This window comes from Chelonoidis abingdonii, chromosome 3 (assembly GCF_003597395.2).
Source record: "Chelonoidis abingdonii isolate Lonesome George chromosome 3, CheloAbing_2.0, whole genome shotgun sequence".
In the NCBI taxonomy this organism is placed as follows: Eukaryota; Metazoa; Chordata; order Testudines; family Testudinidae; genus Chelonoidis; species Chelonoidis abingdonii.
The window spans coordinates 88,330,082-88,357,358 of record NC_133771.1 but is presented as its reverse complement, the minus strand read 5'-3'; the positions used below and the strand labels follow the sequence as shown (position 1 = coordinate 88,357,358).

Here is a 27,277-nt window from a genome sequence, read left to right as displayed (position 1 = left end):
GTGAAGCCTTTTCACCCCCCCAAATGTTGGAGTGAGGAGTCAAGAGGATCCTCTGAAGAACATGCTGAAGAAGTGATTAGAGATGCAGGAGGAGGACCAGGAGAGGACTGATTCATGGAAGCCAAGGGAGAATAAGATATCAAAAGAGTACTATCAGTGGTGTCAAAGACAGCTGACAGGTTGAGGTGAGTGAAAATGGAGTACTGGTTCTGAGTTTAAAAGCTTTAGTGAGGCATTTCATTGGAGGCAAGGGGTAAAGGCTAGATTGGAAAAGATCTAGGATGGATTTGGAGAGAAATTCCAGACAGCTATTATAGACAGTACATTTAATGAGGCAACAGATAAAAGGGAGAGGGATGTCAGTTGGAGAGAAAAGTGGGTCAAGGGTGGGATGATTTAAGATGGGAGAGACTGAAGCATGCTTGTATTATGAGGAGAGAGAACCGGGGAAGAGCAAGAGGTTAAGGAGAAGGATAAAGGAGGAGATGAGAGTGGGTGCAACAGAGATCAGGAGGTGGGATGGGGTCAATGAAGATGCTAGAGGATACGAGCAGACAAACTTCTGTATCAGTGACAAGGAAAAATGAGTTGTAGGAGGGGAAGGAAAGGTGAGAAAAAGGTGAAGGTCTTGTTGCATTTTTGTCAATTTTTCTCAGAAGAAACTAGTGAAATACTGTCAGAGAAAAGTGGAGGCAGGAGGAGGTGGGGAGTGTTTGGAAAGGGAAACAAAGATGATAAAAAAGACAGCTGGGATTTCAGATAGGAGATAAATTATGGTGGAGAAGTTGGAGTTGCTTAGTTAGGAAGATGACAGAAGTTTAGGATGGGGGAAAAATGTGAGAAATGAGAAACAGTGAAGCATTATTTTGACCACAGAGGATAACTCTGCAGTGGTTTTATTTTTATTAACACTTCTAAAGTATGTGATTTTATTTAATTATATTGGTTAACATTGGATTGATACCTCTCATTGGGCTAAATAGCAATGCAGCAGCTCAAGATCAGGCCTTATGGATTTTTATTTACCAGTATCTGGAAATAAATCCCTGCTTAGGATAGCATCCACCATTAGAGAAGCTTGCATAGTGAGAAGGCAGGCTATCAGATAATTCTGATTCACAAGTACTTGGAGCTATGGCAGAAGGAAAGCTGACTCACCTACCTTTCTAAAAAAAAATTATCACGTTAAAATAATTATGGTCCCCCTTTGCCACTTCAGATACAAGCTTCTTGTCACGACTTTTATAGCCCATTATGTTTTCCCAGCCATACCAATCAGATGCAGGATTTGAATCCAAACACTAACCACTATACAAAATTTGATTTAGAGGTTCCTATTAAGTCAAATTTCTTCTACTTACCTTTAGGACAGGCGCCCTAGGCGCACGGCCATTTCGCCACCCTGCGCACTGCTCCCGCGGCTCTGGTGGAGCCTGCGGCAGGTCCACCAGAGCCGCGGGACCAGTGGACCCTCCGCAGGCACACCTGCGGTAGGTCCACCGGAGCTGCCTGCTGCCCCCCTGGCAAAATGCCGCCCCCCAATAATCCTGGCGCCCTAGGCGATTGCCTAGGTTGCCTAAATGGAAGCGCCAGCCCTGCTTACCTTAGCCCCAAACACTAAGTCATGGAGGCCTCCAAACAAGAGAAAAAAGCTTGAAAATAAGCAGAACAACATTTAAAAAATTAATAAAATATTTAAAATATTTGAGAGCTCAAAGTAATTTACTCTCTAGAACTTCAACACTTAGTCTTCATGATGTCTGTTTGAGGATTCCTTTGTAGGCCCAATATATTTAGGACTGATATTGGCCTGGGTATGAAGTTACGTTTTCTCATTGTTTAGAATTCATTGACATTACAAAAGCACCAAAAAGCCCACATCAAGACTTGGGTCCATATCTTGCTACATGAGTAATAAGAAAACAGTCCCTGACCGGTGAACTCAGTCTTTGTTTATAATAAGCAGCAACAAGTAGATTCATTGAACAAAGGATATTTCTGGGATGACAAGGTAAAAGCAAAACAAGCATGTTTTGCATATTAGCCAATAGTTTGAATTTACCACTGGCCATGCCTAGCCAACGTCACCTGTCAGTGTTTTGTAGGTGTCATGGCAAAAGTGAGTTGAGGATAAGGAGGTAGTTTTATGGATTTGATGGGGAGTTTTTTCCATGCATAATGGGAGAATTGATGATAAGAGGTTGACATTGTTGACAGAGCAAAGTCCTTATGGCACTGATTTTCAGTTAAAAAATAAAGCCAAAATGGGGTCTCCTTTTAAAAAAGATGGTTATATGTGGCCATATACCACTAATCTTCTGAGAACAGCTTGAGACATGGTGGTGCTGTTGGACCCAGATTCAACCTAAAACCTAGGATAAAACCCAGTTTGGAACATTTCAAACCATCCCTAGTTTCAGCCTGAAATGATAAATTTATACTAAATATCAATTTCAAAATAGAATTGGGAATTGAAAATATGTCTACCTTATGGAGCCTATATCAGTATAACTAGTGCCCTATCAAATTCACAGTGCATTTTGGTCAATTTCACAGTCATAGGATTTTAAAAATAATAAATTTCATGAGTTCAGATATTTAAATCTGAAATTTCATGGTGTTGTTATTGTACGTATCCTGACGCAAAAAGGGAGAGTGGGAGTGGGATCATAGGGTTATTGTAGGGGGATCATGGTATTGCAACCCTTACTTCTGCGCTGGCATGGCATTGCCGTCCGAGCTCGGTGGCCAGAGAGCAGCAGCTGCTATCCAGAAGCCCAGCTCGGAAGGCAATGCCACTGCCAGCAGCAGTGTAAAAGTAAGGATGGCATGATATTGTATTTCTACCCCTACTTCTGTGCTGCTGCCTTCAGAGCTGGGTACCCAGCCAGCAGCCACCGCTCTCTAGCCACCCAGCTTTGAAGGCAGTTCAGAAGTAAGAATGGCAATACCACGACCCTCCTACAATAACCTTGCAATCTCATGCAACTGGCTTTTGGGTCAGGACTCCCAGTTTGAGAAACACTTGTCTCCCCTGTGAAATCTTTACTGTATAGGGTAAAAGCACACAAAAGACCAGATTGAATTGTCTGTGATGGATTTTTCAGGGCCAAGAATTTGGTAGGGCCCTAGGTATAACTATGCTAGCATAGCTCTGTTGTGTAGATGCAGACTATAACAACAGATTTGTTTTAGGAACACCATGTCCCTGAATGACACTGGTTATTTCAACAGATGCCATCTTCTGTCAACATAGTTGTGCCTACACTGGGGTTTTGTCAGCATAGCTATGGCTATCAGAGGTGTATTTTTTCACACCCCTAACTGAAGCAGCTATTCCAACGCAACTTAAAAGTACACCAAGCCTAGGACAGAAGGATGTAACTCTTTTCTTAATAATCATGTTTAAGACTGAGTTATGACTAGATGTTTCCTCTTACAGTGTAGCAGCCTACTGGGGAGGTTGTCAGGGCGATGGTGAATCAGGCGTGCGCATGGTGTCTCTCACACCCACCACCATGGGCTGGCCGGCAATATAGGTTCACCTCTGTGCAACGACTTCTGGGCAAGCCTTTCGTTTTGCAACACTCCCTGAAGCCATGGTTGTGCCCTAGCGCAATATCAGAGTGCAATGCAGGATTTAAGTGGACACCTTCAGCTCTCTTGCCCTCTTGTCGAGTAGGGAAGGAAACCAAAGCGCTACCCTCTTCTGCCCGCACCTTATTGGGGGCCGAGGGTGACTCATCCCCTCGCTGTGCTGCAAAGCGGCGTGTGTGGCAGGGGCAGCTCTCTTCGCCCCTGATCCCTCGGGGGAGGGACAGCTGGAACCCGCAGCTCCACCCCTTCCCCGGCCGCTCCGAGCCGTCACCGACCCTCCAGGCAACGCCACCCTGCGGGACACGAGGCTGAGCCGTGGGCAGCAGCGCAACACTGACTGCATTTGCCGCTCCCCGACCGCTCTGTCCATGGACAGCTCCGCCCCAACAGCCCGTGCCAGGACCGCTGACTCATAAGCAGGACAGGACAGCCACTCCGGCCTACGCCCGTGGCCAAGAAGCGAATGGGCGGGATTAGCCTTGGCCAATTGGGAAGAAGAGAAAAGGGGAGGGCGGGGACACCGTTTGAGTGGCAGGTCAAGAAATAAACAAGTTCCAGGCAGCACCAGCGTCCCTCCCCTCCCCCTATAGCCGAAGGGTTGAGGCGGTAGCTGCGGCGCAGGTATGGCGCATGGTCTCCCTACGAACCCTCACCCCATGCAGCCGCTACTCCCCCTTCAGCCAGGCAAAGTGAAGAGTCAGCAACTTCCCAACGCTCGCTGAAACGCTCAGCAGCCCAGGGAGCGCAGAGCGCAGGCGCTGACAAGGTTGGGTGTTACAGGGCATCCTGGGAAATGTAGTTCGCACACTGCTGCCTGGCGACGGGGACCCTTGGACCCCAGCCGCCAGCTGCACTACCAGTCCCAGAATACCCCGCGCGACGCTGCGAGCCGCCCCAGTTGAAGCGGGTGGCGGCGGAGGGGACCCAAAAAAACAAAACACAAACAAACACAAAAAACAAAAAACCACACCGCAACCCCAAACAAGGAAATGGTGCAGGGAGGGGGTTCCCGGCGCTGGGGGCGCTGATCCCGCCGCGCCCCCCCTCCCCCATGGGTGAGCCATGGACTACGAGTTCAAATCCAAGCTGGCGGCCGAGCGCGAGCGGGTGGAGGATCTGTTCGAGTACGAGGGCTGCAAAGTGGGGAGAGGCACCTACGGGCATGTCTACAAAGCGCGGCGCAAGGACGGGTAAGAGGGGAGGCGGCGCTGGTGCGGGGCGGGGGCTCCTGGCTCGGTTTCCCAGCTCTCTTGGGGCGATTGGGAGCCGGGGACGGCAGCGGTGCCGTGAGTCCCTGCGTGTGCCCCCCGCTCCCCTGATGCCTGGCCGCAGGCTCCTGGAGCACCATCTCGACACTGCAGATTTGCGCCGGGGGGCGGCTGTGGTTGTCTGTGGCCCCTGGGAGCAGGGGTTGGCGGTGACAGCGGGGCTGGGCGGCTCTGGCTGCCGCGCCCCCTGCCAGTGTGAATGCCCAGAAATCCCCCAACACACACACGTACACCGGGAAGCGCGGCTTGGGGGGAAGGGGCAGTTGTGGGGCGAGCCCGGGTGCGAAGAGGGAGCTGACCGTGACTCCCTGTTTGTGTGTGGGGGGAGAGGTAGGACAGGTGGGGTGTGAAGGTGAGGTTGGTTGTGAGGGGGGCAGTGGGAGGGAGAGAGCCAGGTTGTGGGGCAGTGGGAGGGAAGAAGGGAGAGGATAGTCCTGGGGTGAAGGTGGGGTTTGACTGTGGGGGGCAGCCCTGGTGTGAAAGTGGGGAGTGTGTGTTGGGGGAAATTGGGGACATCCCTTGGGCATGTGTGTGTGGGGTGGTAGAAGGGAGAGTCAGGGTTTGGGGGTTGGGGTAAGGACTTGAGGATGACCTGTGGTAGCCTTGGTGGTAAAGTGTGTGTGCATGTGTCTCAGTGGCCCTTTCTCCCTGCAGGAGATGGGCACCAGCAATTTTCCTCCCCATTCTCCACCCAGTAACTTTACTGTTTCACCTGAAGTCATGAAGGATGGTGAGGCAAAGGAAAAAATAGGCTAAAGAACCTAACTCTTGAAAAAGTTTTGTAAACTTTGTACTAAAGTACAAAATCCTGTTTTCAAAAAATGTATTTACCAAACATGACTTTGTGTTGAGGTGGTGGTGGGGAGATGCAGGTGCAACTCCACTGACTGGTACATCCGGGCTTCATATAGCTCATAAATGTGCTAATTAAGGACTTACGTTTAGGGCCCCAAGCAGGCCCTGAGTATTTTAGCAAAAATAGACCAAACTAACAAACAATGTCCTTCCACACAAATAAACCAAATTAAAGCATATTCTGAGTATGTTGATGCTAGCCCAGTGTGTTCTTAGTGGAGGTCTCTCTCAAGTGCTGCTTCAAACGTCTTATTTTGTTTTTGAATAAATGTTTTCATCCCCAACCCCAGAATTGTTATGGCTGTGAAATTTGTTTGCTGCTCAGTAATTTGGTGGTGGTTAGTGTCCCGTATACATTTTGTGATACATTTAATAGCACAGTTTAGTAAAAATTGAGTGAGATGGTGCTAAAAAGTTAGGTTTTCTTGTTGTCCTAAGTGAGGTAATTCAGTATGTCTACTAAATGTGTGAGGTTTTTAAGTATGGAAAATCCTCTAGGGGTATTGTGTGCTACCTGAAGCATTGGCACCTCCAGAGTTCATCAAAATTATTTTTAAAATCCAAAAGAATGACCGGCTGTGCTTGCTTTGACTTTTCCAGTCTCTACTATGTAGAACTTTACTGTAGTTTTTAATAAGTCTGGTAATTGTTGGATGTGTATGACTTCATAGTAGCTGATGGCTAAGCCCAGAATGAGATGTGCTGCTTTCCTTCCTATGATGCTGCACAGGTGGGATGGTAGTGCCCTGGCCAGCTGTTACTATTCCTTGCTTGTCTCATTTAATTGTATTACAATTCTGCGATTAAAACTTAACTATATCTTAAGGTTTTAAAAAAATCAAATGTTGATCTGTACTTCACCCAGCATGTATATTTGCTGGAGAATATAATAATTCCAAACACCTCTCATTCAAATCAGTCAGATTATAGGAACATAGGATAGTGTCCAGTGTGTTTTTTTTTTTTTTAAACAGAACTATTATGTACTCCTTATGGTGTGTGTATGTCTGTAAGGGTGCATTTACAGAGCTGCTCTGTACATATTCAGTTTTTAAAGACTCCTGTAAGTTCTTATCTTTCCAGAGACTAAATCTATGTAGACTTCCATCAGTATAGTCAAGTGGAGTTTTGGAAAAGCAAAAGGATGTTAGAAATACAAATTTATTATCATTTAAATTTAATTATTGCTATACAAAGGAATGATTGTGAACAGTGGTTAGAGTTCTGTCCAGTGCAGTGCTGCAGAGGGGAGTCAGTTTTGGGTTCAGTTTAAACACATTCTTCTGTGATCTCCTGGTACAGGTAAATTGCTTATTAGCGTAAGCTAAATGTGCAAGACACATTAAGGCTACATCTACACTACAGAGCTTACAGTGGCACCAATGCAGCTGTGCCACTGTAAGATCTCTCATGTAGCTGCTTTGTGCCGACAGGAGAGAGGTCTTCTGTTGACATAATCAAACCACCTCCAGCGAGCAGCGGTAGGTATGTCAGTGGGAGAAGCTCTCCTACTGACATAGAGCTGTGCACACTGCCAGTTACGGTGGCAAAACTTGTGTCGCGCAGGGTGATGTTGGTGTTTTGTTCACACCCCTGAGTGGAGCAGTGTACATTTTGCCAACATAAGTGGTAGTGTAGACATGGCCTAAGTTAATAGGGTATAATACTGAGGCTAGACTAATAGTTGAGAGACAGACGACTGGTCCAAGTACAGGACTGGGAGTCAGGAAATCTGATTCCAGCTCCAAAGCTGACTGCTGCCTTCGGCATAAAGTCTAGTTAACTTCAAAAAGAGAATTTAAAGGAGTTCCAGGTACTCCAGGTGACCCTGAGATCCCCTGATAATTTTGGTGATTTTACAATTACATTTTCCTTTTTTATGGCTCTTCTCATCCTTGTTACTGCGTGAAAGATCTTTGAAAACAATAAGAAATAAGTTAAAATGACTATAAAATGATAGCGCTGTGAAACACATCACATAAACTGAAAACATCTCTGTTATAGTAATCCTTGGAGTTACTTATAAGAATTGGTTTCTCCTCTCCCCCAAAGTATAATTTTTCTGTCTTAAACTTAAAAGTTGATTGCACACCTCCAGTTTTTCCATTTGTAAAATGAGGATATTGCTCATATACTCTAAATGGGTGTTGGAAGGATTATAAGGGACTTGTACCTAAAGTCATTAAAATGTTAGAAATGTTGGCAGAAAATAAAAATGAGACTAAACTTGGAACAATGGTAGCTAATACATCTGTGTGAGAAATGATCCAAAAACTACACTGGACATGAGAAAAAGGAACTGGAAAGAGGTGATGATGAAAAGGACTTAAAGGTGATAGTGGACAGTAATATGATGCCAGAAATGGCAATATCACTTCTGGGCTGCATATCCTGAAGCTTCACTTCATGGAGCATGAAGGTGATTGTTAACCCTTTCCGTATGGTACTGGTCAGTGAGTCCACAACAGGAATATGTTGTACAGTTTTAAGGTGCCTCAGTACTAGAGATGTCAGCAGATGATCAAACGTAATTTGAAGAGCAACCAAAATGACTAAGGGGCTGGAGTGACTGATTTATGGACAAAACTAACTAAAATATCTTCATAGAGAGAATGTACTCATTGGAACTAGATGTAGAGTCCTCTTGTCTAGCTACAGAAGGAGGGGTCTTCTTAAAGACGTGTGAGGAGGGGGAAGGGGAACTCCACTGAACAAAATGGATGGTGCAAAGGGAAGTGGCAGGTCCAGGTAGGTGGAAACCCTAGCCTTACATGTGCCTTGGGTGGTGTGAGATTTATAACCTGTGTACTGCAGAAGGAACATTTTCTATCTCAGACTAGCAACAGGCAGTCTGTGCCCATACTCATTACAGAATAAAGATGGTTCAAGGGTAAACAGGAGTTGGAACAGATTTTTGTGGGAGGCACCCCCTAAGGAAGTTGAGGGAAAGGGGCTTAAGACTCTTATCTGGTTGTGAGAATCCCCAGGGTTTGAACAGCTGTGTTCCCTCAGTTCTCCAATCTGGGGTGCTGGAACAGTGACTACTCCTGGCCTGATCTCACTATCGCTTCAGCATGCAAATTACTCCCAGCTATACTGCAAGGGTGCTACAGCCAGCCACCCTTGAATTACACTGCAAAGAAACACCTGCAAATTTGCAGACCCAGACTTCCCCCAGAAATGTGTGTTGTATACTGCTGAGCCCTCTCTTGGACAATACAAGCGCCTATAAAGACTATCATTTTTTAATAGAAAATGATATGCATAAATCCTGTTGTTTTAGGTGGAGTTTCCCAAACACTTCAGTCCAAGCACACTGGTTTAGATAAAACAATGAAACAAGTTTACTAAATATAAGAAGATAGATTTTAAGTTATTACAAATAAAGAAGCATAAAAGTCAGAATTGGTTACAAAGAAATAAAAGGTAAAACTCAACTAACGCCTAATCTAACAAGCTAAATGTATTCAAAGCAAAAATCTCTCAGTACATGTTCTAGCAGTCTTACTGGATGAATTCCTTTCTGCCAGGATCCCTCTCCAGTCCAGTGATGTTTCCTTTGTCCTTCAAGTGTTGTCCATGCCATGAGTAGAAATGAAGAGAGAGATGATTTGGGGCATCTGTTCTCTATTATTTATACTTTTTGAGATGAGGTTTGTCACGGAGTCCCCGGGCGATGCTCTGGAACTGCTCCCCACTAAGCCAGTCAGGACTTTGGGGAGCCTCCTCTCCCTTGGAGCAGACTTGTTCAGGGCCAGAAGCTCACACGTCTTCACCTCCTGGGTCTCTCCTTGGAGCATTCAGCATCCTCTGCCCCTCCGTGTGCTTCCCACAGCGAGCCCACCCAGGCGGGGTCCTGGGGAAGCCACAGGGTTCTGCACCCCCACTTTGCAGTCAGACGTGACTCTTAGCCAGCAAAACAGAGGTTTATTCGATGACAGGAACAGGGTCTAAAACAGAGCTTGTAGATACAGCGAACCAGACCCCTCGGCCGGGTCCATTCTGGGGGGCAGTGAGCCAGACCCCTAGGTCTGCCCTTCACTCCTCGTCCCCAGCAAGCTCCAGACTAACCACCCCCTCCAGCCCCTCCTCTCTGCTCAGCTCCTTTCCCGGGCCAGGAGGTCACCTGATCCCTTTGTCTCCAACACCTTCAGCTGGCACCTTTGCAGAGGAGGGGCCCAGGCCATCAGTTGCTAGGAGACAGAGTGCCAGGCATTAGGTGCACTGGCCCTTTGCTCTGCCAGATACTTAAGAACTGCCTAGGGGACACTGAGGCACCAACACAGTATTCAGAGCAAACATTAGGAACAGTCCCAGTTCGTCACATCTCTCCCCCCTTCGAGACCGAACTGAGCCAGGTCACTCCAGCCAGTGACCTGGGGAAGTTCGAACCCACCAACGTTCCCATGGATGCCCCAGCATCTCTCCCATTCCTTGGTGTGAGTTACACCAGGCCCTCCCAGTTTTGTGCCCTCTCTTTGCTTGAGTGTGCTTGATGGCACTTGCAGGCCGCATGTGGGAAGGTTTATGCGGCCTGTACCCTTTTGCCACCCCAATACTCCTGGGGTTTAAACTGGGACAGGGTCTTCTCCCAGCACTCTGGGCTGCAATTCGGGCTCTCTTGGTTAAGAGCCCCCATCTTGGCCTTGGCCAGCTCTGGGCTTGGGCAGCCGCTCCCCACCTTGTGGCCCAGACACAACACCTCTGCCATCCCCATCTTATACTTTCCAGCTTTTACCATCAGTCCCACCTCCTTGAGGCAGCCCAGCCCCCTCTTCACCTGGGACACCTGTTCCTCCCAGGTCTGGCTAAAGATGCACATGTTATCAGTGTCTGCCAGGGCCAAGGTCTCCATCCCCCTCTGCTTGTCTAGAATCTCCCCAGGCCTAGGCATGGGGTCGGCATCGGACACTGTGATGGCTTTAAGCTTCTGATAGCCCCCATAAAACGAGACCATCCTGTCTCCCTTGGGGATCAGCCCCACGGATGAGGCCCATGGGCTGTAAAACGGCTGGATCACATCTAAAGCCAGCATGTCCTTGACCTCTCTCTCCAGGATCTGGGTTGCTTTCCCAGTGACTCTGAATGGGGAACACCTGATGGGGAGATTGGCTCCCACCTCAGGGAAGAGATCCACCAGGGGGTCTTTCCCCTTCTCCTCCCAATCCTCCCCTTTCCGGTCCAGGGGTCCCCTCACTCTCCTCCCATCCAGCAGCTTGAGAGGGAAGAACCCTGTGGATTCCTGGGGCACCACCAGCTGCCTCCTGATTCCCCTCAGTTCTACTTCCTCTTGGGGAGCCCATTCCCGGGACAGGAATCCCTTCTCCCGCAGGACTCTGTCCCTGCAGCCTTCCCCAAGGGGGTTTGCAGCGCTGTGACCAGCAAGTTCTCTCAGCTTCTCCAAGGAGGGATCTCTCTGCAGCTCGGTCTGGGATTCAGCTGCTGGGGCAGGGAGTGGGACCTGCTCCCTCTCACTGGCTGGGCCTGGGGTCACAGCCTCCCTGAGCCTTGTCCCTGGTAGCTCCCTCCCTGCTGTATAATCACTTCCCAGCAGCACGTCTGGACCAGGCAAACCTGGTTGGCAGCTGACCTGCCTTGCCTGGGTGTCCCCCCACTCAGCTGGGGTCTCAGCTCCCCCCGTGCTCAGCGCTGCCCTGGCTGTCCCAGTGGGGGCAGGCAGCGAGCTCTCTGCTCTGGTCTCAGCATCAGAGCCAGCGTGAGCCCCCTCTCCGGTGTGCAGGGGGGCGGGGAGCATCTCTCCCTCCCCCTCAGTCCCAGGGGGCTGGTTACAGGTAGGCAGGTATCCTGAGTCCAGCAGCCCCTCCCCACTGCCAGCAAGGTCATTTGCATTTTCACTGACCATTTCCATCCCAGCCAATTGGTTCCCTGGATTTAAATTCAAACCCTCGGCAGTTACAGGAGCAGGGCCGGGATCCTGTCCCAAGGGGAGACAGTCACCCCCCAACAGGGCCTCCCAGCCGATATCCTGGAGAACCCCAATGACCAGCCAGTCCGACCCCTCCTGCGTCTGCACAGGGATCCGGGCCATAGGCAGGGCGAGGGGCTTCACCCCAGGGACCTTCACCCAGGTCCCACAGTCCCTCAGCATCTGCGGCTGCACCACCACAGTTCCCTCTGTCCCAGGGCCTCGCCCCTGCAGGCGTGTTTCCCCACTGACCCCTGGGCAGCCCCCTATGTCTCTCCACTCCACCATCACCAGTCCGTGCTGCTGCTGCTTCTCCTGCAGCTTTTCCACAGCCTCTTGCTCTCTCTCATGGTCCTCTCGCTCTCTCAGGCTCTGCTCCAATCCCATCCGTCTCCGATCCCCTGATGGGGAACCCAATCGTGAAGATCCTTGTCTGGTTGGGGACCAGACTCTCAGGAGTGCCTGGCTGCTGCTCCAGCTGCTCCCAGATCCTCTTGTAGCCCCATCTGGGTCAGGAATCTGCTCCTCAGAGCGGTCCTCCTCCTCCAACTGCACGATTAACTGTGCCTTGGTGAACTTCCCCATGCGTATCTCTCTCTTTGTGCACAGGATCACAATGTCCTTCTTAAGGAGCTGGTGATAGGCCATCACTTCACCGTTCCCAAGTGGCTCTGGACTCACAGGCCTGTGTGCTCTTGGCTCCCCCATGGTTTCCAGGAAGAACCCCTGGTGTGCCAGCCCTTCTCGTGATCACCACCTCTTTGCCAGGGTCGAGCTGCAGACTCCTCTGCCCCTGGGACTGCTCCTGCAATCCCCAGGGGAACCCTGCTACTGCAAAATCCTTCTCTCTCCCAGGGTCGAGCGGCAAGCTCCTCCGCCCCTGAGACTGCTCACTGCAGTCCTCAGGGGGACCCTGTTACTCCAACAGTCCTTCTCGCTGGTCACACACTTCCAGAGGTTAACTGCCCCCTGAAACCGTCCCTCTCTCAGCCTTCAGCACGCCTGGTCCTCATTATCCCTCCTTTGTTTTACTGCTCCCCAGTCACTTACTGCAGGAAGCGCCATCCACGGGGTGCAGTATCTCCCTCCGCTGCCACCAGTTGTCACGGAGTCCCCGGGCGATGCTCTGGAACTGCTCCCCACTAAGCCAGTCAGGACTTTGGGGAGCCTCCTCTCCCTTGGAGCAGACTTGTTCAGGGCAAGAAGCTCACACGTCTTCACCTCCTGGGTCTCTCCTTGGAGCATTCAGCATCCTCTGCCCCTCCGTGTGCTTCCCACAGCGAGCCCACCCAGGCGGGGTCCTGGGGAAGCCACAGGGTTCTGCACCCCACTTTGCAGTCAGATGTGACTCTTAGCCAGCAAAACAGAGGTTTATTCGATGACAGGCAAAGAATGGCCTCTTAACCAGGTGATAATTCATTTGATTTTGTTGACCCCTGGCAGAGGCATCAGTTTACCTTTTGTTTTTTAGGAACTGGTTTGTTCCTGCTTTTCTAAACTTGGAACATGTCTCAGTAATGTTATACAGTAGTGTCTTATAAGTGGACATACAATGTTGCCACACATTTTACTAAAACAATAATGATAGCAAATCATGAGTTTTCAACTGATACCTTACAAAGCATACTTTGTAGAAAATTTATCACAGTCTTGTAAAAAGGGTGAACATAGGGATATAGACTCACACTGGTATAGTGGGGAGACAATCCTCACCTTTTCTCCAGCCCCTCCCCTTAAGCCTCAGACAAATGGAGCGTGGCAGCATCCTAGCAGTGCCTGCTGGGACCTGGCTGGAAAGTGGGAGGACTGACAGCAGCCGTTCAAATAAATGATGAAGGAAATAAGGACAACCTGCATGGTATGATTTATTGCTGGATATAGTGCCGACTTTCTCCTTTCCGCGTGGGTGCTCGGCCTGAGGCCCCACCCCTACTCTACCTTTTCCCCCAACCTTGCTCGGCCTCTTCCAGCCCCACTCTGCTTCCTTCCCCCCAGCTGATTGGCAGGTGGTTGGTAGGTGCTGCACCCACTATTTTTTCTATGGGTGTTCCAGCCCTGGAGCATTCACTGCTTCCTGCAGCTCCCATTGGCTGGGAACGGCGAACTGTGGCCACCGGGAGCAGTGAGTGGCCATGCCTGCAGATGGTCAATGTAAACACTGTCTTGCGGACCGCCAGCAGATTACCCTGATGGGCCACAGGTTGTCCAGCACTGCTCAAGAGGCTGAACATGTTCAATACACTGTAGCTTTGTTTCATGAAATTTATAAATCAGATTTTTGAAACAGTAAAATGTTACATGGCACTTGTCAAGCTGTTCCATAAAGTGCTTGTAAAAGTGGCTGCATTGCTCTGATTTTGATCTACTGGGACATGAAAGGATTCTAGACAGGGCACTGACTGTGTTTGACTTCTTCAGTTCGTGGTGGCATGTCTCTAGTGACCTCATCATTTTCTGGAGAAGTTAAGCTTTAATAGGAAAAAAAGAGGGCCAAAATCATTAAACATAGGTGCTAAATACGTATTTAATGAAAATGGGCTTATTTTTAAAGATGTAGAGCACCAGCAATTCCCATTTATTTCAGTAGGATTTGTGTGGCCCTCAGCACCCTTAGAAAAAACATGTCACTTATTAGTTGCCTAAATATACATTTGTCTAAAGTTAAGCCAGAAATTTCCAAATGTAGGTACTGAAGTCTCTTAGGCTGTGAAGGCAACCATCTTTATCTGACGTGATGCAGTACGTTCTTTCGAAGTCTGCACACAAAGTGAACTGATAGCTCAGAAGGATAATCCAGATGTGGATAGGTCTGAAATCTGATTATTACAATTTAAATGTAAATATTACCTTTCATTTTCCAATCACATTAATGGAAACGTCCAGTAACTGGGGGTTTGGCTAGAGCTCCGCTATGACACCATCACTTTCTTCTAATTTTGACCCCTTAACAATTCCTTTTCTCCATGAAGACGTCTCTTCCCAAATGTTTATTAATTTGTGCTGCAGCTGAGAGACCCAGTTTAAAATGGCTTGTTCACATTTGTCCAACAAGAAATAGAATGTATTTGGAGAATACTTCCCAACTGCACCTACAAAAGTGTGACTAGTACACTTTGTCTTGCACTGATTTTTTTTGCTTCCATTTTCTTGTTAAATTCCTTGCAATGTCTTGATGAGACTATGAGCAACAATGGTGTGCTTAACTGTTGTGAGCTTCATAAATAAGGCTTCCCTCACAACAGGGGAGAAAACTTTCAGGATGTAGTAAGAATTTGGATCTCTAGTTTCATCATATGAGTGACAAGACTATTATTTTACACTTCAAGAAAGATCAGTTTCTAGCCTTTGCCAGTATGGGTAAATACAGAGTGCTTCTATTCCTTCCATGTGGTTTGTCTAGCTCCCTTTGTATGGTCAAACTTATCACCTAGAACAGAGGTGGGCAAACTTTTTGGCTTGAGGGACACATCTGGGTATAGAAATTGTATGGTGGGCCATGAATACTCATGAAATTGAGGTTGGGGTGCGGGAGGTGGTGCGGGCTCTAGGGTGGGGCCAGAAATGAGGAGTTCAGGGTTCAGGAGGGGGCTCTGGGCTGGGGTGTGGTGGTGAGGGCTTGGGCTGGGGGTGCAGGTTCTGGGGTGAGTATATGGCTGAGGGGCTTGGGGTGCAGAAGTGTGCTCCAGGCTGGGACCAAGAGGTTTGGAAGGTGGTGGGGATCAGGGCTGAGGCAGGGAGTTGGGGCATGGGGGATGGCTCAGGGGTGCAGGCTCTTGAGTGGTTCTTACCTCAAGCAGCTCCCAGAAGCAACAGCATGTCCCTTCTCTGGCTCCTATGTAGAGGCACATCCAGGCGACTCTGCTGGGCACTGCCCCATCTGCAGGCGCTGTCCCTGCAGCCCCATTGGCCATGGTTCCCAGCCAATGGGAGCTGCAGGGGTGTAACTTGGGGCTGAGACAGCATTCGGAGTGGAGCCCCGTGGCTGCCCCTATGCGTAGGAGCCAGAGGGGGAATATGCTGCTGCTTCTGGGAGCTGCGTGGAGCGGCCCTGACCCTGCTCCTTGGCTGGTGTGCCAGAGCACGGAAAGCTTCAAACCCTGCTCCCCAGCAGGACCTCAAGGGCTGGATCCGGGGGCCATAGTTTGCCCACCCTTTTCTTAGAAAGATACTGTTGTTAATCCTTGGACCAATCAAGACAACAGGAAGAGCAATGGGATTCATAAATCAAATAGACACAGTCCATGCTGTTTTTAGCTTTGTAGTAGAAGTAGCAACTACAAAAGCTGAAACTGATGCTGAGGATTTCAAATAAATGTAATCTTTCTAATCGTGGTCATTCTGATCACGTTTACCCAAACCCAGTGTCTTGAACTGGCTTGCTCTCTCCGAAGCTGTGATGATGTTGCATGTTCTGAAGTACTTTGCTTGGTTGTTCATTAACTGCCTTTGAACAACTTCTAGCAAAGATAATAGTGATTTTGTTTTTATCAAATAGTAATTACTCTCTACTTAGCATTTTTACACAAAAGGCCTCAGAGCACTCTATAAAGGTAAGTATGTACATTATTCCCATGTTATAGGTGCAGAGGTGATTGTGACTTGCCAGAATGGATTTAAACTACCAAGTGGAAAGCCTTGATTTAAATAATTTTCTATTTTAACCTTTCTATTTGTACTTCAGGTATTTTCTAAAAAAAGGTACATTGGTTGGCATAACCATAAAATATGTTGATTCACAACTAAATAGCACCTTTACACTAGATTTGGAGGGTATACTAACTATACACATTTATTTAAGCAATTGTGTAGCTTAATATTTTCAGATTCTTATTAATTGTACATTTTTAGTGTTGGGAAATGGTGAATGAAATTGCTTATTTACTAGATAATTTACTGTTTGCTTATGGTTTGTGTCAAGCTGCATTAGGACAGTAACTAGAATTTAATTAAACATGCAGCAGCAGATTTTTTATTTAAATGTTTTAACACATTGTAAGAAGTTTAGGCCTTACCATATTTTGTATTAAATTCAGATATCATTTTAAATAGGTTTATTTAAAAAAGAAAAACGTATTGTAATTTAAATAATTAAAAAATCCAATTTAAATAAAAATAATTTTCTTTTTTCAAAAAAATCATTGATTTTTATCCATGTTGTGACTTGCCTAGGGTTGCCAACTTCCTAACTGCACAAAAATCTACACCCCTGCCCCTCCCCCTCCGAGGTCCCACCCTCCACTCCAGCCTCCCTCTTGCTTGTACTCCCCCACCCTCGCTCACTTTCACTGGGCTGGGGCAGGGGGTTGGGATGTGGGAGGGGTGAGGGCTCCAGCTGGGGCTGTGGGCTCTGGGGTGGGGCCAGAAATGAGGGGTTCAGGGTGCAGCAGGGAGCTCTGGGTTGGGGTGTGGGCTTCGGGACGGGGCTCAGGGCTGGGGCAGGAGGTTGGGTTGCAGGCTCTGGGAGCCTGTTTGAGTATGGGAGAAGGTTCCGACCTGGGGTAGGGGGTTGGGATGTGGGTGCGCATGTGAGGTGCAGGATCTGGGATGGAGTTAGGGTGCAGGAGGTGGTTCCAACCTGGGGCAGGGGGTTTGGGGTGCGGACTCTGGCCGGGTGGCGCTCCCTGCCTGTCCTGCCCCTCCCCGCTGCTCCTGGAAGCGGCCAGCATGTCCGGCCCCTAGGCGGAGGCATGGCAGGCAGCTCTTTGCGATGTATGCTGCAGGGGCTGCCCCTGCAGTTAGGCTGACCAGACAGCAAGTGTGAAAAATCAGGATGGGGTGGGGGTAATAGGCATCTATAGAAGACAAAGTCCCTAATATCGGGACTGTCCCTATAAAATCGGGACATCTGGTCACCCTACCTGCAGCTCACATTGGCTGCGGTTTCCAGACAATGGCAGCTGGGGGCGGGGGGGGTGCGCTTGGGATGGGGGCAATGTTGGGGAACTTCCCTGATCGCACCTGGATCTAGGGCCACAGGGACATGCTGGTCACTTCTGGGAGCTGCGTGGTGCCAGGGCAAGCAGGGAGTCTACCTTAGCCTTGCTGCGCCGCTGACTAGTGCTGACTGGAGCCGTCAGGGTCCCATTTCGAGCGGATGTTTTGGTAAAAAAACAAACAAACAAAAAAAACTGGACACCTGGCAACCCTAGACTTGTCTAAAGTCATACCACAAGTTACAGAAGAGCTGGGAATAAATTCAGACTGCACAACTCACCCACATTCTGAACGGCTTGTGCTGCTTGTCTTCTGATGTGTTGAATGTGCAATGCCATGTACTTTATCATAGTAAATTTCGTGTTGCTGCACGAAGTATATTAGTTTACTTAGCATAAGTGTGGAGCACTACTGTTGGTTTCTTAGCCTGAAGCAGAACCTGAAAATTTGTCACTATAGTTTGTGTAATTAAAAAGAAAAAAAAATCCATATACCCCGATAATAAAATGAATTTGTACAACTTGCTAGTTGCAAAACACACTGAAAAATCATGAAATAGGAATTAGATAGTTAGTGTTGTCATGATTGACAACTGTGAATGAAATGACATGACAGAGCTGGAGATGATGATGCAGCTCTACTTTCCAGCAGGACAAAGTGAATGGTGATGGACACTTGCTGCTCTTTCCTTAAGACATTCATGTGCAGAGTTTTTCAGAGATCTATCATGCCTCCTCCTTCAATGTCTGAGATCTCTTAAAGATGTGAGATTCTCTGGACTCTGTTGCCCACACTATGCAAATAGCACACCATTATATATGGGTGAAGGGTTTTTGTCAGGGGAGTACAGAAAACTGGACTGATTGCATAAGAGGACCAATTTTCATAACCTAATGAGGAAAAACTGGCAAGATTTAGTGATTGACTTACTGAAGAGAGAGAATGGGGGCTCACAAGGAATGGATAAGTTGCCATCCCATTGCACAAGGAGGACAGTGGATGTTAGAGAAGAGAGAAACAAAAGAGTGTTTGGGAGGAAAAATAAGTTCATTTTTGCTGTGTTAAGTTTTAAACCTGTGACAACTGGATATCAGGAAAGGTGTTGGAGAAGCAGGACTGACCTGGGGGTTGTCAGGAGCTGAATAGTCTTTCCATAACCTCTCTCCCTTCCTACCTCAATTATAACTCAAACACTGAATGGGAAAATGAATCACGTAAAGAAAAAACAATTGTAAACTTTGCCTTCTACTTCCCAAAGATGTATCTTCTTTTGACCTTGCTTGCTGACATTCAGGAATTCAAACAAAACCTGCATTTTTTTTAATATCTCAGGTTTCACCTTGGATGAAACAAAGTAGTAATTGACCTAAAAAGATTTTCAATAGTCATGTATTTGACTGAAAGAATGCTGAATCCACTTCAGGATAGTTGTTTTCACAAAAGAATTAGCAAACAGAAGGAGGGTAGTGTGGATACCAACAGCTGAGTTAATTACTGACGTGGCTCTAGGTTGACCTAAATTAAGTCAACCTAATTTTATAGTATAGACAAGTCCTAAGCCGTCCTTACAAATTTACTTCTGGTTGTATACCTACCCCTGATAGGTTAAAAGGATACTATTAATGGCAATCTAATAATTTTTTAAAATTTACAGTAACTTTAGGTAATGCACTGGATCCTAAGTCCCTCTCCCAACTCCTGTGGTTTTAAAATGTCATCTTATTTTTTTTTAAAACTTTTCTCTCATATTGGTGTGTGAAATATCCCAGGGGTGAATAGTGAAGTTGAGTATCTACAGCAGGGGTGAGCAAAGTTTTTGGGCCGAGGGCCACATCTGGGTGGGGAAATTGTATGCAGGGCCAGGGCAGGGTGTGCAGGGTGTGGGAGAGTGTGCAGGAAGGGGCTCAGGCAAGGGATTGGGGCAGAGGAGGTGTGTGGGGTGTATGAAGGGGCTCAGGACAGGGGTGCAGGAGCGGTGCGGATTGCAGGAGGGGGCTCAGGGCAGGGGTTTGGGGTGCAGGAGGGATGTAGGGTGGGGGGGCTCAGGGCAAGGGGGTGGGGTGCACAGATGTGCAAGGTGCAGCAGGGGGTTGGGGTGCGGGGTCTATGAAGGGGCTCAGGGCAGAGGGTTGGGGTGCAGGAGGGGTGTGGCAGGGGGCTCAGGGCAGAGGGTTGGGGTGCACAGGGATGCAGGGTGCAACAGGGAGCTCAGAGCAGGGAGTTGGGGTGCAGGAGAGGTGTGAGGTGCAGGCAGGGGGCTTAGGGCAGGGAGCTGGGGGATAGGGTGCAGGAGGAGTTCAGGCTCTGGCCCAGTGCCATTTACCTAAAGCAGCTCTGGGATGGCAGTGGCGTGCACCTGGGCCAGGGCAGGCTCCCTGCATGCCTGCTCTGGCCCCATGCTGCACCACTCCATGAAGCACTGTGGCCACTGGAGGAAGGGGGGGTGCAGGGCTCTGCATGCGCTGCCCTTGCCACGCCTCCAGGTACCTCCCCCGAAGCTCCCATTGGCCGCGGTTTGCCCACCCCTGATCTACAAAGTGTTGTTAAATGAAAAGTAAATAAATTGAAAACTAAAGATTTTAAAAGACTGGAGAAATAAACTTTGTGTTTCTAAAGATAGTAGGCAAAATTTTCTCAGGCAGGGTCTTCAATACAGACTTGTATCAGTAAAACTAAATTGCTCAGTGGTGTGAAAATCCACACTCAAGCAACCTTAATTCTGCCCATAGGGAAACCATGGGAGAAAAGTTTTAATGTTTTTAAAAATCAGTTTAATCCATTATGGGATAACAAGCAGTTATATGATTCAGTTATATAATTTGGGATAATTGCAACATATTCTTCAATATTTTTATCCTAAATCGTAATATATACTCTTAACCTTAACTTCATATTAATATAGTTTTTCATCTGGACATTTAGGAATGAAGGTAAAAGGATTTTAAATTGTGTACTGCACAAGTATAGTATCGTAGTCTTTTGATAGTGCATGATAATGATGTGTCAGTTGCATACATCAATAATAATTTCTAACTGTAGCATGCTTAGTTATCTACCTTAATATGCTCGCTCCCTTTCTTGTATTCTCCCTTTTCATGCTGCTCTGACAGGTTGCATAGGCTGACAGACAAAGCAGAAATTGAGTTCTGAAAGTGGATCTACAGCTCATCATGTTGAAATACAGATACACTTTTATAAGAGATCTTGGTTGATCAGCTTAAAAGTTGAGGAACTGCTTAATTCCAAGTACTTAGTTCTACACTTTAGCATCCAAAATACTGCTCATAAAAAGAGCAATGCTGGTGGATTTCCTAAAATAGTACCCTTTGCTTAACTGGTGCAGGCAAAGAACAAAGAGCTCAGATCAGCTTACGTGTTCTGTGGGCAATAATTTTGCTTCAGTGGTAAATAATAGGAATACTGCAAAGCACAACGTTGATGTGAGTCTAGTGTTTTGTTGTCCAGAATGCTAGTGTAATAGGCTAAAAATATTATTCTGGGTGTTGGTGTTTAGAATATAGCACTTACTCTGAATGAGTAGTTCATGTAAATAGAATAGTTTTACCTAATATTGGAGACTAATAATGGCATGTTACTGTGCATGAAGACTTGTGTTAACTGTGTATTAGATGGACTTTAGACCAGACTAATGAATTATTTTTATACCTGTTCAGCTGGCTGTGCAATGCGAACTAAACGTGCTGCAGTCAGGGGTACTGTAACTGCATTGCAAAAGACCTTAGTGTGATCTTGAATCCAAAGCTCTTATTTTTCAAGAAGAATGAAGGAAAGTTACAGCCGTGGCTGAGTTCTTCCTTGTCATCTGACACCAGGCTGCTGTCTTGGAACCAAGCTTAGGATCCTATGTGCTTCACGCCTCCTGAGTCTGAGTAGCATCTGAGGCTAGACTACAAGACAGACACACTCCTGGGGTTACAGACTCCTGCGTAGTACCCATTCTTAGGATGTGGGGTCCAGTTGATCTAAGCCACAAGATCAGTGCCTAGTTGCTTAAGACCACAAGACCCCCAAGTCTCCCAATAGTGTAAGCATGCCCTCCCCAGAGCATCACCCTCATGAGTGCTCTAGAGTCTAGTTTATAATTTAACTCATCAGACTACTTGACAGTTAAAGCAAGGGACATGCAGACTTTGCAAAAGAATGTCTTAACTATACACACTTTCCTCATAGAAATGTACAAGAGTTAGCTCCCCTTTCCCTCTTACAGGCTTCTGGCATAGATGGTTATTTCATCTAATAAAGCATTAACCAGTCAGTAGTCTTGGTTGGTAGCCTCCGTTGTTCTGCTAGGGCAAGGCTATTCAATTGTTGATAGTCCTTGATGTTCCTGTTTCAGTTTCTTAGACATTGTCTGATTCCACCATGTTCAGTTCAGAGTTGTCAGTTATTGTTCACTTTTCATACTGAATGCAGTCAGTATCCAGGATAACTGCTTGTAAACTTCACTTGAACTTTTAGGAAAGGATGGGATCATAATCTGATTACTAAGAAAAATCTTGCATGTATCTCTTTGAAAAGGAGAAACCATTGGGCTTTTTGGTGCTAGTGCCATGAGAGACTCGGGTGTGAAGTCCCACTCTTGAATTGGTCTGATACCTGGTGATGACCAGGAGGGAACCAAGCAATAGCTCAGAAGGAATGATATTGTAGCAACAGGACACTGAGCAGTAACACTAGCTGGAGGAGCTCCTGCAGGATAAATGAGAGAAAGAAGGGTGTCACCACATAAGAAAGATCTTGTCTATATTAGAGAATTTTGCAGGTCTGAGAATAATTTCCCCTTCTTCTCCCCCTTCCCCAATTGAAATGCACCTTGTGACCCAAACTAGTGCTTCAGTGGATTGTCAGGGACTAAGTAATGTCCTTGTAGCCTTTGATGTTGTTTAAGGCTGTCATTACTTAATCTTGATGAATTTGGCACCAGTCATTTGCTGGCACATTTGTTTGAAATAGTCATCCAACCACAGGAGGAAGTGGAGTTACCAGTTTTTCTTTATACTGTCTCATCTAGCGAACATCCCAGAATTCCCTCTCTGCTCTTTGCGATATCTCGTCTCTCATATTCCCTCCCAGCCTTCACTAGTGCTCCTGGCTCACTCCATAAATGAGCAAAACAAGTGTGGTTTGCTGGCTGCAGGTCACAGTCTGACAAACTATAGGTAGACCAAATACTTCTTGACACCCATTCCTTGAACATTGCTGTCTGTTTCAATCTTCTGCTAGTTTGACCTAGATAATAGGAGCCTTATCAGAGGGAAGGTAGGTTTTACCGGAAACCTCAAATATTTTAATCATGACCAGTTGCTGGTAGCTACATGCCTCCCATGGGCCTACATACATTCCCAAAGTAAAATTGCATGTATTTAGGGGTGAACCCCTGATTTGATGTCTCAGACTTGCCATTGCCTGCCTTCGAGAGCAGAGAGGTCAAAACTTTCCCACTCCCTTGGAGTCTTTGTTTCTCTTAGTGTCCCCTGTTTAACTTCTCCAAGTTTTTAGTTATGGAGACATACATCCTTCAAGTTCTAATTAATGCATCATATTTGGCGGCATCAGACTCCTCTCAACCTTTATTTAAAAAAAAATCTGGTTGCTTGTTTAGAATAGCTTGTATTTTCAACTGTGTGAGATGCAGGACGTATTATTGCTTTCCTTGTTAGATGGGGCGTCTCATGAGCTACTCTACTCTCCCCAACTGAGATGCTTGTGATGATATCTTTAAAGGCAGAAAAACTACTTGCTTTGTACTTCTGTTTCTTTGAAGATATAATCTTGCAGAATTCTCTCTGTTGCCCAAGTCTGATCAGGAGCTCTCTTTTGAGGTTATCTTTAGAGTTCTGCATAGTGAATGTTTTTCTTCAGCAAAAGGAACTGACAGTTGAGGGCACTAATGAGTTGTACAATTTGCAGTGCGTAACTGAAATGTTTTGTTTAGATGGGGTTGAGGACAGGGAAGGAAGGGAGGTGGGATTTGCAGCTTTTCTAAACTCTAGTTTTGGGTGTTCCTTTCTCTAGAAGTTTGAGATTAGAATCCTGAGAGTTCCTCAAAGAAGTAGATTATCAAGGGAAGTAATTATCCATTGTGTGATACCTTTTGAAATTCCTTATAGAGAAAATATTCAATATTTTGGGAAGTAAATTGGAATGTTCTTTCCCAAACTGAGAGGTACAATACTCTCTGTGTTTGGCAGTTTTTCATGCCCAAATACTTGTATTTAATAAAGTGCGGTTATTTTTTATTTATTCTGGAGGGCAGGGATTATTGTAATCTAGGATGAGAACTACAGAGGTAAGGGAAATTCTGGATAGTTCTGGTTTACTAACATTTTTTTTTTTTTTTTTTTTTTGAAACCTTCGATAACTTCTTGACCCATTCCTTGCTTCAAGTAAAACTCCAGACATGAATATGCTCTAAAAATTGTATACCTGTTGTCTATCATGAAAACTTGTTTCTATGTTCTACTTATGGTAACAAGTATCTAGCTTGGCTGCTGCTAAATAGTATGTTATGAGGTTGGGAACATCCACAACCAACCTTTCAGATGTAACTGTGGAGGAGCTAGATATGCTGATGGCCCATTAAAGGGAATCCACGCTCCTACGGATTATCCCAGGAACTGTATACAATGGAGACTTCTCACAGATAACACATAGGCAACGGAGACTGCTTGACATGTGTCATAGCAAAGGATCTTTCCAGCAAGCTGGAAGAAACTATAAAAGAGAGGAAGAGACATCATCATTTGGCCTCTCTCCCTCCACAACTCAACACCTGGAAACTCATCTGGAGGACAAAGATTGAATGGAGGAAGGTGATCCTGGGCTGGAGGAGAGTTCCAGCTTGTGTGTTGAAGATCTGTAACCTGCTTGTACTATCTATCAGGGTGAAACACTGCTCGATTCAAATCCTGTTTAGTTTATAGAATTTAGACTGCAGTTTTTTTTTATTTCTTAGGTAACCAGCTTTCATCTCTACGCTCACTACTTATAATCACTTAAAATCTATCTTTCTGTAGTTAATAAATATGTTTTATATTTTACCTGAAACAGTGTGTTTTGGTTGAAGTGCTTGGGAAATATGCTTAGGTTACAAAGGGTGATGCACATCCACTTTACTTTATAGAAATGGTGAATTTAATTAACTTACACTGATACAAGTGCAAGGCGGTACAGTTCTGGGGTGCAAGGCTGGGGAGATGCGGGGAATTAGATGGAGCCTTTCTATAGTTGATTCATGAGTGTCTGGGAGAAGCATTTATGCAATGCAATTGGGTGTGTCCCTGCCTGTGAGCGTCTATGTAAATTCAGTACCTGACAGAGGTTTGTGGCTTAACAACAGCATCACACTGTGAGAGGGAGCTGAGGTTGGTGGGACAGAGGGCTCAGCAGTAACCCAGTTATAGGTTACACTGTGGGAACCCTGTCACATTCACTTGCTTCTGAACTGGTCTTTTAAGGCTGTGCAGTTTCCTGCCTTATTCTGTGATATTCCCAGCAATCCAGTCTGCCTAAAAGTCAGCGCCTGTGTTTTGCTTTCTCTCCAAGGGCTCCGATCAGCATGTCACCAGCAGTTATAAGTTACCACAGAGCTCCTTCTAAGTAAGCATATTTATTCTTAAGGTAAAAGCTTTATAGAGAAAGCATATAAAACAGTAAAAGAATCTACACACATGCTCAGAAGTACACCCCCAGAATACATCCCCAGATCCAGAATAGGGCACTGGTAGGTATCAGTCCTTCAAACTCCACAATTGCGTTTTCCCTGTGGTTACAAGTTCTTGGCAGTCTTTAGATTGGAAACCAGAACAAAGGTCCCGAGTCATTTTAAGCTCAGGCTATTTAGCCAAAAGTCCTTTCTTTGTTAGTTGGTTTCTGGATAGTCCAGTTTGAACCAGAATATGTGAGCCTCTCTGGGAGATGGTACATCTCTGGAGGTTCTATAACCTGGGTGATTTGCCTTAATCATCTCCTATTGTTTTCACTTCCTGGAGAAGCTGTGGTAACCTTTCCTTATGGAGTGCATATATTCCCTGGTCCACAATGATACATAAACAATTCATACACTAAATACAATGTGATCTGGTCTTCCAAGTATATTGCAGGAATTTGCCATATTTGTCACATCCTCCACATCTGATAGTCTCCAAGCCAGAAACTCCCCCAAGGATCTTTGATTTTGATTGGGCAACTGATTGATAGAGTTGAGCATAATATATGCATAGCATTCCTGGCACTTGCGATAGTCCCAGAATTGAACTTTGGTTTCCCACGTGGCTATGTAGAGCAATAACACTGACAGGTCAATCTCTGTGCTTTATTTTAAATTTTAAGTACAGCTTAACTTTATAATTGTTAAGATTGATCTTATTTAATATGAATTGTTTGGGTTACTTGTGCTGTTTGCAGATCAGAGTAATTGGGCTGAATTCATTAGTTGCAGCAGGGATGGATTTGGTCTAGCGCAGGGGTGGGCAAATCTGGATATGGAAATTGTATGGTGAGCCATGAATGCTAACAAAATTGGGGATTGGGATGAGGGAGGCATGAGGGCTCTGGCTGGGGGTGTGGTCTCTGGGGTGGGGCCAGAAATGAGGAGTTCAGGGTGTGGGAGGGGGTGAGGGCTCCGGCTGGGTGTGTGGGCTCTGTGGTGCAGCTGGGTATGAGGGGTTGGGGGTGCTGCGGACTGGGAACAAGGGGTTTGGAGGGTGGGAGGGGGATTAGGGCTGTGGCAGGAGGTTGGAGTATAGAAGCGGGTCAGGGGTGCAGGCTCTGGGCAGCGCTTACCTCAAGCAGCTCCCAGAAGCAGCAGCATGTCCTTTCTCCGCCTCTTATGCGAAGGCACAGCCATGTGGCTCTGCATGCTGCCCCATCTGCAGGCACCGCCCCTTCATCTCCGATTGCTGGTGGTTCCTGGCCAATGGGAGCGGTGCTTGGGGCAGGGGCAGTATGCAGAGCCCCCTGCCTGCCCCTATTCATAGGAGCCTGCTGGGGGAAATGATGCTGCTTCTGGGAGCCGCGCGGAGCGGGACAAGCCCCTGACCCAGCTCCCAGGCTGGAGCACTGGAGAGGGCAAGTCCCAGACTCCGCTTCCTGGTGGGAACTTGAGGACAGGATTAAAATGTCTGAAGAGCTGGATGTGGCCATAGTTTTCCTACCCCTGGTCTAGTGCTTAACTTTGTACAAAAATATACATGAATATTAATGAGCATAGTTCTGTATTTTGTCTAGAAGCTTGTTCACTTATTTAAATATCATTTTAAACTAAGACTCTAACTCCTACTGTGTTTTTTTATGAAACTCTGTTAGCTTTTTTGAGAGCAAATCTATCAGACAAGCTAAATTTATAAAATAGTCTTTTCCTTTTTAAACTTGCTCAATCAAATATTAACTATCTGTTCTTGTCAGTGCGATCAAGTGATATAAAATATTTGAACACCTTATCAGACTATAGTTTGGAAGAACATTCTTAATGTTATAAACATCTTGATTCTGCTAATTCTGCATCATAGTGAAGAAGTTTGGTATTCAGTAACACGCAGAAGAGAGTTCAAGAAGTAAGTGTGATTGAACCATTAATTAATGAATCTGCATTTAGCTAATCAACACCACTGAGCAGCCTCTCACAACTCTCAGGCGAATACATAGATGAGAGCTGTAATGAGGTCACATGTTAGCA

The 27,277-nt window shown here is 46.5% G+C and overlaps 1 protein-coding gene across 3 annotated transcripts in view; it reads left to right on the top strand.

Annotated features, from left to right (window-relative positions):
- Positions 1–4,133: 4,133 nt before the first annotated feature.
- Positions 4,134–27,277, top strand: part of CDK19 (cyclin dependent kinase 19) — a 239,786-nt gene continuing 216,642 nt past the window's right edge. For 2 of the 3 annotated variants that reach the window (XM_075063895.1, XM_075063896.1), the window contains exon 1: positions 4,236–4,787. In XM_075063895.1, the coding sequence (XP_074919996.1) occupies positions 4,660–4,787 (128 nt within the window). In that variant the 5' untranslated portion in view covers positions 4,236–4,659. Of the gene's footprint in view, positions 4,788–27,277 lie in introns of all 3 variants that reach the window. The other variant, XM_032762555.2, reaches the window with a different exon arrangement.